The following is a 14,336-nucleotide window of genomic DNA, read 5'->3' as shown; positions in this document are numbered from 1 at the left end:
TGAGCATAATAACAAAGACAGATTTCACAGCTGCTCTGTTCCCAATTTCTACTGCATGACTGACAGCCTGGAGTTTGAAATCCTCTTTGTAACCGTGTCTCTGAACAGGTGCCATTTATGGTCCTTATACACACACAGTACGGTAATATTACGTTGAAGCACAGTACGTATCACTCCGCGAGGCTCCTGCCTACGGTAGCCGTAATGCTCCGACAATCCATCAAGCGGTGCAGCCTTGTAGCTTAGCAAAGTCGTACTAAAACATTTTTCACAGATTTTTGAGCGTCGTGTACCACAGAAAATCGGTTCGATATCAGTGAGCACAACCAGAATTCATACATAAGGCGCGCTGTCAATTTTTGAGAAAATTAAAGGACTTTAGGGCGTGCAGCCCCCGTGCGTGGGGCTGCATGGCGTTAGCGCGGTTAGGTCGATAAGGCATTGACGCTGTGCAGCCCCACGCACGGGGCGATCCGCGGTAACTCGTTAACGGAGATTTGCCGCGTTAACGTCATTTTAATGAGATTAACGCTGCCAGGACTAAAGTAGTAATTTCCAAATGTTTTGTTTTTACCGACCAGCTCCTCTTTGATAGCTGCCGTGTCCATCTGGTCGTTGCCTGCAGGTGAAGCATGGGGGAGGCGGAGTAACGCAGCGTAGAGACAGAAGTGGACAAGAAGCAAACTTTATAATTATAACGTTACATAGACGCTATTGATATAAACGATATTGTCACATCTCTTATCTCGTATAAAAATATATCGATATATTGAAAGACTCGATGTATCGCCCAGCCCAGCATCATTATAATTGGCACAGTGAAGAAAATGGTCATTTTGATGTGTCTCTGTTATTTCATTTCAAACCACAGCACAGATTTATATTTACAGCCAAAGTGTGTAGATGCATTAGCTTCATTTCGATGTGCTCAATAATCAAACGTACTTCCCCCTCGCCTGCCTCAGCTTACAGTAATGGATGGTACAAAGCAGACTTGGAATAAAATCTGGCAGCTTTAAAAGCTTAAACTGGATCAAGTATAAATGGTAATTGGCCTGTATTTGTATAGCGCTTTACTAGTCCCTAAGGACCCCAAAGCGCTCTACACATCCAGTCACCCACCCATTCACACACACATTCACAGTATAAGTGTGATTACAACACTTTTCTTCATTGTGATGCACAAAAGCAGCTATTTAGGCTTAATGGAGCGCACTAAAGAAAGCTCTCAGCTGAAGCGCTGCAAGACGAAGATGCTGTGTGTGGGCTGGCTCGTGTGTATGTTCAGAGATTGCTTCAAGTGAAAGGTGAACATATGTGTGTGAAATGTTGGATTGGGCATCTACCACCAAGAAAAGCGCAGCTTCAAATCAAATAATCAGATGAAATTGGATTGTTATAACATTCATATTAATCTTAACCATTGCATGGAGTTCCCTGTGTCTCGTTCAGGGTTTAAGGTGATTATGTTACGATGTCCTTCTAAAGATTGAGCTGAGTGCTGTGAGGGTATTTATGTGTAAGGTCAGCGGGAGCCTGCAGATGAATGTGGCCCATGTGCAGCCAGAGCAGGAATGATTCACTGACCTTACAGCCTTCAGAAACCTTCTGCCTCTGTCCAGGGTGCTGGAATACACACCATAATTTCTTCCTCCTCCTCTTCCTCCTACACAGAACCAACTCAGACTCTGCTCTTCATACAAGTGCTATGAACCCAAACCCTCAGGACCCATTTGGCATGAACCAGCAGATGGGTAGAGGACCCCCACAGCGCAATGGTGAGAGTATCATACGCACACTCATTCAGAGAGCACTTTCTATGCGTCCCTTTTGACAGTGTTTAGTGTTGTAAGTTAGAGTTTGACTTAAGAAGACCTGCAATTCATCTCCATCATTAAGACATGCCTTTAAGTTGCAAAATTAAAAAGACATTTGGAGTTTAAAGTAGTCTTTTTCCTGCAAATATTACCTATGTTCACAGCAGTTACTTTGCTCTTATTGGCCATCAAAGAACCTGACATCATCAGGCCTCAGTTTGCCTGAAGAGAGACGCAAACAAACCAGAAAATGTCTCCTCTTCACTCCGTGGGTTTTGTGCGTCTGTGCTTCACCGTGAGTTTGTAACTTCTGTGCAGAGTGAGTCACCCGATTCACTTTAAGCTACAAGCAAACAAGATGGTGTTGCATTTGGTTGCACAGGTGTGATATGGAAGTACAGTGCTTAACAAATTTATGAGACCGTCTGTTGTAAAAATAGGAAAACACACTTTTGGAAAATATGTTTAAAACAAAATTATTTCCTTAACCCAATACACATGTTTAACAACATTATATTCTAGTATTAAAATATCATTTTGATTAAAGAACTTGCACATGCAGATGGATTAACCATGACACATAAAAATGGTTTTGTTGATTAGCAGTACTGTTATGTTACGGTACCTGTGGTGTAAACCTGGACTAATACATTTGTTAAACTCTCTGTTTGAACGTCTTTAAACTTCCCAGCTTTGTGTCTTAAAACACATTCAGGCTCATTTGAAGCCACGGTCTGCCCCATCAGCTAATTTTAGTTCAAACAGAATTTGTGAATTAACGTCTAACACAGCGCTGCTAAGCAGGCCGGATTAGCATAATCCCACAACAGCTGAAAAGTGCCACAGGAAGTGGAAGGTTTTGCAGGTGATCTAAGAGTAAGAAAAGACGTGACCGAGTCATTTCAGTAATGATCAACACGAGCTACCACGAGCTATGCATAACAGGGGGACAAAAGCAAACGACCAAGGAGAGGGGGCAGAAGGAGAATCGCTGTGTTTTTGAGTAAAATCTTCTGTCAGCCACTGAGAAACGCTGTTCTCCAAATCCTGACAGCTGAGATGGAGTGCAGGATTCATCCAGAGTGAGGCTGCTTTATATTCCCAACCAGAGGGCGGGATGTAAACCTGGAATCTGTCTTTAACAGCTGACCTGTCGGATGTGTAGAAAAACACAGAGCATTAGTCAGATTCTGACCGACTGTGTTTAAATGACTTGAGAAGTACACACTGTTGCCTGTATGCGTCCCCTCTCTCTGACCTTTCAAATCAGCTCGGATGCATTAAAACAGCAGTGTTGAGGAGCAGAAATATGCAGGGCTTGGTTCAGAGGGAGCAGTCGTTAAAGACTGAAGGAATGGATCTTACAGCCTTGTGCTTGTTCTAACAATGATTGCTGCAATGACGGACACGGGGCTAAATGATGCCACAAACAGCAGCAGTGACCTCGTCCTCCTGCAAATCTGAGCAAGTCAGAAAGTCCAAGCTGAATTAATCAGCAGGTTCCATCGCTAACCTGTTTGTGTGCCTGCTTTTTGGTGCCAACAGATGTTTTTATTCTGCCCTGAGCCACTTAATCAGGTCCTAAATCTAACAGAAACCATCACATGAAAGAATCTGAGGAATAACAGTATGAAACACCCCACCAACAGGCCAGGAAACAGTCCAGCGAGACTAATTACAACCCACTCGTGGATTTAGCCTCAAAAACTTAGCCAGTGTGTTACACTTCAGAGTAGAAAGCTGGATCACTGCAATACAGAGCTGATGTGTTTTAGTCATATAGAGTAAGCAGACCGCTCCTATACTGGGCTCATTTCATTGTAATCATGCTAGTTTATGATGTTTGTGTTTCTGTTCCCCTGGTCATTTATTAACAGAGAACACAGTCCAACCAGCTGCATTTCAGGCCAGTAAGCCACTCTAGGCTCAGTTACACAACTCACCATCAGCCCTTTGTGGTTTAAAACGGTCTGTTTATACGTCTGTAGCTGAGCCAAAGAGAGAGAGTCGACTCAGAGTCAAAGAGCTGATCGTGCTCCTCTCTGCACTCGTTAGTCCTTCACTTTGTGCTTCTTTGTTATCTCAGTGCTGATGAAGTGTGGAACAGAAGTGCTCCTGCAGTGGATTCCTACTCCTTGTGTTTAGACAACACATTCAAACAGGATATTGCCTCAAGATCTAACCCAAGAAAGAGCTTCATTTATGCACACAGGGTTGCTTTTGCCTGGCTCACATGCACTGATGGGAGTGGCTACCCGTGGATCCTAGATGGACGTAGCCACTGTGACCCATTAGTTTTTGTGTTTATAGCATATTGGCTGTTGATCAGTGTGTGGAGTACTGAGTTACCAACTGTTGTTAGCAAACTGCATCCATGAAGTGGACACACAGCACACTGAGTAAAATATTACAGCCTTACCCACCAAACCTGAAGCACAGACTTCTTGGATGGTCTGTGCTGCATCTCAGCTGTAACGTTTGCTCGTCTGTTAACATGCTCCAAAATGCACAAACAGCACCCCAGAGGTCCAGTTCAGCGACTCCAGTTAATGGAGGTGAGGCCCAGCATGCAGCTATGGGACTGCAGCTGTCAGCACACCTGACAGAGCAGTCGCACCCCGTACTTTAAACAAAATCCAAACAGGTGGGCTATGAAGGGGGAAATTACCAAAGAAGACCAAAATAACTAAGTGGTAAACTTTTTTTTTAAATAATGAAAAAAAAGAGGTACATTAAAGCCTCGTTTGGCCATTAGAGGAGCTGCAGCTTGAGACTCCATCAGTCAGAATCCATAAGGTTTCTTTAGTCTCCCATCATTGGAATTGTTAAGAGGCTCAAACCCTTGAAGGATTTATGTCTATAAATGAATATGTAATTATGATAATGTCGTGTCCGTTGACAATAGTTTAAGTAGTTAAACTTTATTCGGTGCATTTATGTCAAACTGATAAATCATTAACTGTATCTGCAAAGAGCTAATTCTGTTTCTCCAACATGATCTGAGAAGTCTGTGGGGGACTATGCACAGTGCAGTCTGCGCTCACAGCCTGTTGTAAATGTAAAATACATGCTGCACATGACCCACAGGCTCTGTGTCGTTTCCTCTGAAAGAGGCCTTGAGATGGAGCAGTTGACACCTCTCAAGGCTTCGGTGGACTTAGAGTGGTGTTAAGCCCTGGCTGATTAAAGAAGCATCTAACTAGAAATTACAGCTATGAGTCACAGTGGAGGAATAGGTGGAAACACTTTGGACAGATCAGTTCAGCTGCAGTCTCTAATCCTGAGATTTCGTTTCTGTTGTTGTCATTAGAAAAGGAGCAGTCTGTGCAGCTTACAGGGCTCTGATTGCTGCTATGCTGTGGCAGTAGACACTAGTGTTTTTTTCTTAATCCTGAGCATTTACAACACCCATACTGAGAGCATTGCACGGCCTGATCCGAGCCAGGGACACCAGCCCAACCATTTTCCATGCCAGTTGTCCCGTTTCCGTCCTAGTTGCAGCATTGAGCTACGGGGACTCGACAACCTTTAAAGGGGAAATGTAACGATGCCAGACGCTTGTCTTGTCTCATTGCTCCATCTGAATGCTGTCTCTCAATTTGAATGGGCCTCAGAGAGAATGAGAGCATGGAAGGAGTCGGGCTGTGGAGATCCTGAAAAGTCTTTGAAAACATCTGTCCTCAAAGCAAATTACAATTATACTTTAAAGGTTTTATTGGATTTATGCTTCACACTACTGATATGGTCTAAATCCAATGAAACCAAAACACTTCTGACTTGTCCCAAAGGTTGATTCTGGACGTTTTCAGTGTGAGAAACGTTTCGTCATCATCAGGTGACTTCTTCAGTCTCAGCTGACTGCAGGTTTCCCCAACATGATAAACACTACATTTGCACAATGACTGAAAGTAGCACCACTGAGGGAACAATGGAGGTCAGTTCCTTGATCATTAATATGCAGATTATCATGGCCATTGATCAACAACCACTGATCAACGGCCATGAGTACCATTCACAGAGAGCTGGGCTGCAATCACAGCATTATAAGACAGTGAAAGATGAGTGACAAACACTTCTCCCACTCCCACTATGTCCAGATGAACAGAATCAACCTTTAGGGATTTACTTACCTGGATGATTGAGCACTTCTAACCTGTGGTCACAGGTTTGTGGAGCCTTTGTGTTCTGTGGATTTCAGATGCTGCCTCCATGTATTAGACCAGTGCATCCCATTGGAAGCTGGTGCAGTTTGGAGGCAAAGTCTTGATTGTGATGCTTGAGCGCTGCCTGAGCAGTTGCTCTGGTGTAGTGGGGGGCATAAGCCTGCCGGGGCGAGCCGGCTTCAATTTGGGAAGTGTCTGTGCCAAAGTAGCATTGACATAAATTCCAGATTTTCAGCCCTTAAACTTCTATAATAGCAGTCGTAAAAAAATGACCTAAACTCAAGTTTGATCCATGATGAGCTCTGAAGGAGAAAACGAGAGAAACAAAAACTATTTTCCTAATAAGCAACAGAAGTGTTTTACAGGAAGTGGTGTTGCCCACACGACGACTTGGGCAGAGAAAAGAGAAACGCTGGGTGGACGAGACACAGGCATGTGGATCTGCTGTTAAGTCTGGAGGAGTAGAAAGCATCTTTGAGGCATGAGAAAACAACAGTCCTCTCCCAACTTTTCTTCGCCCTCTCTGATTAATAACACGATGCCAGATGCCCAGCTGTTGTTGTTGAAACTGCACAGTAATTGCAGAATGCCAGAGGGCCTGTTACTGTCAGAGAGGCTAATGAGTGCATCAGGCGTGCTGGGATTATTCAAACAGCTGGTTAATATAGAATATCCTCTAACATTCCTCCTCCTTTGTTTTCTGTGTCTTTCTTCGTCGATCACGCCACTCGCACTCTGCTTCCTGTTTGTTTGCTTCTGATGGAGGCTGGTGTGCAGCGAGTGTAAATGAGGCCGAGGTGGACGGCTCAGGAGACGGTGAGTTGCACCACATTGCACCATATTATACTTGACATCAGGAAACATGTGTGAATGAACGTGCGCCTTTCTCTCTGCAGTCTTCTCCTTCCCCACCATCCCTAACGAGGAGAACCTCATAGGTGTCAGTAAGCCTCTACCCAAGCAGCTGTGGCAGGCCAAGAAGGTGAGAAGTTTGCTCTCTTTTTACATCACTGACCACAGGCTGGCTTCATTCTTTCTATGCTGATAAAAACAAACTTGAAAATGGGACCAACAGCATTTGTCTGTGGCAGCGTAGGTGATCGTGACACCGTGGATTCCTGCTGTGGCTCAGGAGAGACTGCAGGTCAAACCAGTCCTTCCTGTCTGATCGTTAGCAGCCAGAAATGTGAGAGGCAAATATACGGAATTGGGAATGTTGAAATTCACAAAGGAACAAGAAATGATTTAAATACACAGAGTATGGTGGTCTTTCTAACCCCTCGAGTCACCAGCTGCACATTTGCACATAACACAGTTGCATGCGTGACATTTACTTTTGCACACTGTGTGTGTTTTAAACGTGGACCTTCAGTCAGAACACTGTCTGTCTGATCACAGCATTCTCAAATGTTATGACCACCCATTGCTCAGTGATTAATGTCCCCATTCTTTTTTGCTTAATTCTTGGTATTCAGGGGGATTTCTGCTCGTTATTGGATGAATACGCTGTGCTGATGCAAAGAGCCGCTCTCAGCACAGATGCTCTGATTTTGATGCCTGAGCGATCCTTATTTTACTGCTTTTATTCTCTAAGTGTTTGTTGAAATCATTTCTCTGGAATAGTAACATAGTGCACGAGCAATAAGCGGTAGTAGAAAAGTGAAATAATGGTGAGCTTTTTCTGCTGCCTGGCGGTTGTGTTCGTGTTTTTAACTTGTGCACATGGATGCGTGTTTAAGTGTTCATCATTTCCAAGATGCAGTTTCTAAACAAAGTTCTTCATCGCTGCTCGTCAAGTGCAGCCTATAAATGGTTTGATGCTCCCTTTGGTGGTGCACGGCCCACAGCCACAGTTTAGCACATCTTGACACCGCTGCAGGACTTTTTCTCCTCTTCCTCTCTCTCATGGCAGTTCTGTTTCAACCTCTAATTGAAGCTGTAAATGCTGTGAACATGCTCTGACATGAACGGGAGGCTCCAACATCTCCATGTTGTTAACATTTTAAATGTTGCCTAATTGCTGATCTTTCATGCTCAGTCAAACGCACTGCGTGGCCTAGCCCTGACTACGGTCACTGGCTGCTGTTGCGTTGCCATTTTTTAGCACACTAGGTTGTCTATGATGCAACCTTGAAATAATTTTAGCATAAAATCAAAATGCAGAATTGTTGTTTCAAGAAGTGTAAATGCATGTTCAGGGTTTTTGTTGCTTTATGTCTCAGTTATGTTTTGCGTTTATCATAGTTTTCCTGTTTCTGTTTCAGGTCCAGTCTCTGGCCTCAAGGCCTAAATCCTGTGAAGTGCCTGGAATCAAGTGAGTCTGAGCAGGGTCACTGTGTGTTTTCTGCTGTTTCCCTGTCGTCATAACTGACCTGCCTGTGTCGTATCATCGCCCCAGTCCATCATTTAAAATAAGCTGTGGGTGTTTTCCATGGGCAGTAACAACTGCAGCTGATCTAAGGAAACAAAGGAATGCTAGAAATGAAATGCCACGCATTCCCACTGCTTCGAACAGGACGTCCTTTACACCTTTAACCTTTAGAAGTAAGAGGAAGAGTGTTGTTACGACAATCACATGCCATTGGCATTGTTTAACCGTGTTTTGTTGACACTATTTTCCTTCCACCACGAACGACCTCCGGTGTTGTGAATCTCCATTTTTGCCAGGAATGTATTAGCAGCAGCCTTGTGGTACCGTGTGAGACAGCTCAGACCTATAGCTTCTCTTTTCATGATACAGAATGCAGTAACAGCTTCTGCAGAGCGTTCATAGACTTGCCCCAGTTGAACATGGAAATAAGAAAGGCAGAACACTGAGTGCCAGGTGCCGAGCTGCTCTGTTTATGGAGGCGAGCATTTGCTTTATAGTCTGGGGACAGACGAGGCACAGTTGCTGCCCATATGCTATTATTTGGAAATAATTGAAGAAGCAGAGAGTGGGTGGGGAACAGAAGAGAGTGCTTTTCAATTAGTCGCGTTCGTTACTTTAATCCGAATGGTTTGTGGTCAGCGGCGCGGTGTTGAATCAGTGTTCTGTCTGCCTTTCCTACAGCATTTTCCCGTCTCCAGAGCAGAACCCCGGGCTGTCCCACTACCAGGGCTCGTTGAGTACCGGGGGCTCCCTGCCAGACCTCAGCAACCTGCAGTTTCCCTCCCCGCTCTCCACGCCGCTGGACCCTGACGACAACAGCGGGTACCCCAACATCAGCGGGGGCAGCAGCACCGGAAACCTGCCAGCTGCAATGATGCACCTGGGCATCGGGAACTCACAAGGTTGTGTGTGTGTGTGTGTGTGTGTGTATTCATATCTTTGTGGGGTCCAAAATCCAGGTCCCCACAAGTTCAAAGTTTTTGAGACTCAAAATGTGTTTTTAGTGTCAGGGTTACAAGGTCAAGGTTAGGCTTTTATTTTTCATGGTTAGGGTGAGGGGAATGGGCATTATGTCAATGAGATGTCCCCACAAGATATGTATAGAGTGTGTGTGTGTGTGTGTGTGTGTGTGTGTGTGTGTGTGTGAGAGAGAGAGAGAGAGAGAGAGCAGGGGCGGATCTAGAGAAATTTTCTTAGGGTGGCATGAGGGTGACAGAGAAATCAAATGGGGTGGCAAAATCAAAGCCTTTTTCCCCCCCAAACACATATGCAGGTGGTTACATATGGTTAAAATGATTCAAATGCAGTAAGTATACATGTTTTTCATATAAAAATAGTCTAGAACTTAATTATTGTCTGTAGCCCACATAATTACACACTTTAGTTACATAAAACATGTGAGTTTTGATGTTATGTACTGTATAGCCTGTATAATAAATAAATATGCAGCCCAATAAGTATAAAATCCAGAAAGCTACACAACATGGGACGGTTCATTTACAAACACAAGTCTAACTTAAGTTTCACACTGTTTTGTCAGAAAACAATCACATTGTTACATGTTAAATTACACAAAATGTCAGAAATCTGCACTGTCATGAACAAAAATTTAAACCTAATTTTTCATGATTTGTTGGATCTGAGGTGTGAAATACAACCGGCCATTTTTGACTCCTTTTGAGTTTACGTTTGTATTTCACCCTCAGATTGTTTCATTTTATTTTTCCCCTTTGCCTGGTTTGGTTTCATTCTTTTCTGCTCAACAGCATGTAGTTATTTTTTCACTGACATTAGGATTACTATTACTATTAATAGTACTATTACTGATCTGAAATCACACAAAGAACTTAAAATCTTAGTAGTATTTTTTACTGTAAAAAACACAGACATGCTGGGTAAATATAAATTGTACATTTTGTAAACATATACAACTATCCATCCATCTTCATCCGCTTTATCCGAGGCCGGGTCGCGGGGGCAGCAGCCTAAGCAAAGAGGCCCAGACCTCCCTCTCCCCAGCCACCTCCTCCAGCTTATCCGGGGGAACACCAAGGCGTTCCCAGGCCAGCCGAGAGATATAATCTCTCCAGCGTGTCCTGGGTCTGCCCCGGGGCCTCCTCCCACTGGGACATGCCTGGAACACCTCACCCAGGAGGCACCCAGGAGGCATCCTTGTCAGATGCCCAGACCACCTCAGCTGGCTCCTTTCGATGTGGAGCAGCAGCCACATCGTCCACCACACCCATGAGACACGCCCCACACCCATGAGACACGTCCCACACCCATGAGACACGCCCCACACCCGTGCACCAATACAGTGAGTCCACTGTACCAACCCACTTAGTCAAAAAAAGAACAACATATGGCTCCTACATCTCCCACATCTTAAAACTCTCTCTCTCTCTCTCATTCGCTCGCTCTGTCTCGCTGCCTGTTCTGAGAAACCATCCTACTCTGACAAATCGTCCTACCTGTGTTATAATCTGACGGTGACTTGCGACTGAACCTAACCCTACCCCTACCCATAACCCTAACCATAACCTTAAGAAGTATTCCGGATGGGTGAGAGAAAAATAAGTTAATCCGGCGTTGATGTTGTGCGCATGCGCCGCTTCTGCGCAGAAACATTGGGTACGATGTTTTTTCAGGGAGGATGGATTCCCAGAACACCGTTAACGTCACTCCCCAATTAAAAAAAAAAACCAAAGTTTTTTTAATATGCAAGTCATTATGGGAGTTTATTTAAAAAAAATACAAAGCTTTATTTCTGTAAAAATCCCCAATCATAAATTAACAGCTGTTTGTGCAGTTGTGGTCACTGTGGAGCAGCCGTGCCTCTCTTGCACCCGTCGTAGCCATGGTGCTGAATCAACAGTCCACATGTGATAAAGACTCATTTTGACCACGTGGAAATGAGTAAATTACAAACAAATACTTGTTTACACACAAACACAGGACACACACACCAGGGGAAACCTCACAGATACCTGGTTGCCTGCCTCCCCTTCTGTTGCTCCTCTTGCCCGATAGCGCAAACTCAAAGTGCCCCCCCTTTCATCACATGACATCACCGCGGACAATCTCTGGCCCGCACACCTCAAACATGTCTGGGATGTTCCAATAATATTGAGCTGTGACCGATCCAAGACCAAAGATGTGAGTCTGCCTGAATTATTCATAAAACACATCACAGCAGTGATTCTGTGGGAGCTCAGTTTAACACAGCACTGCTGCTTCCACTTGTCCTTGCAACATTTCGTTGTGGCATACTTGGAGTGAGTAACACGTGCTTTTGATAGATTTTTCTTTGACTTTTAGGGCTTTACGCTGAAACAGTCTGGACAGATGAATAACAGTGCTGATGGGGAAAATACATGAATTTGGGGCTCGAACTGTCCCTTTAACTTAGGAAGCCGAGCTCCGGCACTTTGAGCGAGCTCCAGCTCGATGTCTCTGCCAGCCATACGTTGTTAGTAACTCATTAAAGGCTCTCTGTCTCAGAGCTCCCACTGTGAACTCTGCTGCCTGGTCACGCCCATAAATGTCTGTGTATGTTGCGTGTGCGCGTGTGTGTTTGGGCTCCCACGTCGGATACAGTTCAACTTGGCCGAACACCAAAGTGACAGAGAAACTTTGACCCTCTTTCGGTTCGCTACAATCAGCCCTTTTCTTTCCCCTCAGTTTCCCTCTGTCCTCTCATTTTCCTTTCCTCTGCTCGCCATCTTTCTCTCCCTTCCCAGTCACACAATAAACTCCAGTGTTGTGAGTCGGGGCCTGGAGAGTATTCTGGAAAAAAGTACATCAGCAGTACCACATACTCTCCTCGTTTACACCGTGCTGGGTCTGAAGCTCGTGTGATTGAGTCCCTGTGTTGCTGTGTTTTCTCTCCCTGCAGGTCTCTCCTCCTCTTTGAGCAATCCTTCAATCCAGGCTTCCCTCAACAACTGTCAGCTGCAGTCTTCGCTCAGCAATCCCTCCATCAACTCGTCCCTGCGCCTGTCCAGCAACTCCCCCCGGCGAAGGCCAGCTCCCATCAGCCCCCTCACCCTGTCTCCTGGGGCCGAGCAGCGCAGGGGTCTGGCCAAGCAGCTGTCTCCGACCATGTCGCCCTCGCTGTCCCCCATCACGCAGGTACACTCACCTCACACACAGGTTTCCCCTGACGAGAGGGAAACACCAGAAAAAGGAGTTACTTCACTGTGTGAACGACTGCTGTCACATAGAAGGATCCAAAATTCAACGTACGCATAACAAAGCAAAGCATTTCCTCCAAGTTACTCATTTACACGCTGGTGTCGTTGTTCAGAGTAATGAAGTAATGGCACTACAGTCAGACTGAATGAGCTTCAGGTCTTTATTGGACTTTAGTGACTCCTGCTGGGTTTCTCTGTTGTGGATAGGGAGTTGCTTTGGATACCAGCAATATGCCAAGGGAGCCTCCTCCGCCCTATCCGCTCTACCAACAACCCCTGCATGTAGTGGACCAGGGCCTCCAACGGCAGCAGCAGCAGCCCGTCTCTCCGCTTCAGAGCATTCCACTAGACTTCAACACGAGCCAAGTGAGTGAAGAGCGTCTTTGTCTGTCTGTGTGTGTCTGTGTGTGTGCAGAATGGTTAGCATGCACACGCGGGGACACACAGTCATGTCACTAAACAACAGTGTTTGCAGCGTATTATTGATTTTCATACATTTTTGCTTCAGCATTTGAACTGTAACAGACGAGGCTTTATATCTTATTATGAAGTCTGAACAACAAACAAGCCAGTGCAACACTGAGGCTGTAGTTGGATTTGTCAGTCAGCACTTCATATGCGATCACTTTTATGCAGATGTGTTCAGAAGCAGACACACAAAGCCTCCTTTAGTTTCATTCTGTTTTAGCTTTTTGTCCTTTCCTGTGGTTACGGTTAAAGTGACTGAAGCAACATTATATGTGATAATAATAATAAAGTCTGATATGTTTTGGCAGCTGACGTCATCACGAATGAAATGAACTGATTTCTTTCTCATTGTAATGTTTTCTCCCTGATAGCCCAACAATTTGGCAGCTCTCTTCAGCGACCCGTTCATGGAGCCGCAGTTCTGTAATCGCCAGAACAAGATGGTCCCCTATCAGGTGACCACTGTTAAATCTGCAGATGTGCTATGAGAACCTCGAGTGTTTGGTTATTGACACGCAGATTCCAGTGTCTGTAATCGTTAAAAGATTGAAATATCTTCTGGGAACATTTTTCCTAAACAAAATCCTGCAGACTGTATGTGTGAAACCTCAAACAAAGATCAAACCAACAGTAAAGTGAGTGCAGTGTTGACAGGACAGATCAGGAGGATGTGACGTTTTTCTTGTGCTGAGAAAACGTGGTACATGGTACAGTCTGCCAGGGTGAACGTCACACCATCTCAGCTCCTTGATTCTTTCTGTTTTTCTCTCCACCATCTGCCTGCTAGTTGGATCAGTTCGGTCTGTTGGAAAACACAATGAGCTCCACAGCAGGGGGGTCTTGCTTCGATCCGTCGTCCGCCTCCCTCTATTACTCGCAGGCTGCTCAGTCAGGGATGGGTGGCAGCCACAGCAGCCTGCAGGACCAGATGCACATGAGATCCAATATGTTGTACTCAAACTGCAGCGGAGGACTGCCCAACATCATACTGACTGGTGAGTCTGACGGGGAGAGAGCCGCTGTCATGTCTGGATTAAAAAAATAAACATGCGAGTATGTAAAACAAACCGAACAGTCAGTGTTTTCCTGACACGCTGGACTGTTTGGATATCCTGGTGCAGGAATCTGAGCCAGTTACACAGCCCTGTTTTTGTCACCCTTACTGTTTGCTATGATGTCACATTGTTATTAGTCTTACTTTTGTGGCTGTTGCTGTTAGTTTGAGTTAACAGCACTCAGTGAGTTTGGCACAGGTAGTCCTCACCAGGCTGCCTGCTGTTCGATTGGATGCGGTGCCACATTTTGGTGCTACTGTTTTCAAACA

General features: G+C 45.0%; 1 protein-coding gene across 2 annotated transcripts in view; it reads left to right on the top strand.

The window, feature by feature from the left end:
* The window catches only part of crtc3 (CREB regulated transcription coactivator 3), a 43,647-nt gene that overhangs the window by 26,306 nt on the left and 3,005 nt on the right, over positions 1-14,336 (top strand). For both annotated transcript variants that reach the window (XM_087841942.1, XM_087841937.1), the window contains 9 exons: positions 1,675-1,778; positions 6,758-6,796; positions 6,877-6,962; positions 8,245-8,294; positions 9,033-9,253; positions 12,247-12,482; positions 12,752-12,910; positions 13,384-13,467; positions 13,800-14,007. In XM_087841942.1, the coding sequence (XP_087698068.1) occupies positions 1,675-1,778; positions 6,758-6,796; positions 6,877-6,962; positions 8,245-8,294; positions 9,033-9,253; positions 12,247-12,482; positions 12,752-12,910; positions 13,384-13,467; positions 13,800-14,007 (1,187 nt within the window). The remainder of the gene's footprint in view (positions 1-1,674; positions 1,779-6,757; positions 6,797-6,876; positions 6,963-8,244; positions 8,295-9,032; positions 9,254-12,246; positions 12,483-12,751; positions 12,911-13,383; positions 13,468-13,799; positions 14,008-14,336) is intronic.

This window comes from Neolamprologus brichardi, chromosome 1, assembly GCF_056152115.1.
Source record: "Neolamprologus brichardi isolate AB-2024 chromosome 1, ASM5615211v1, whole genome shotgun sequence".
Taxonomy (NCBI): domain Eukaryota; kingdom Metazoa; phylum Chordata; class Actinopteri; order Cichliformes; family Cichlidae; genus Neolamprologus; species Neolamprologus brichardi.
The sequence above is the reverse complement of the archived record's forward strand: the minus strand, read 5'-3'. Positions and strand labels throughout refer to the sequence as shown.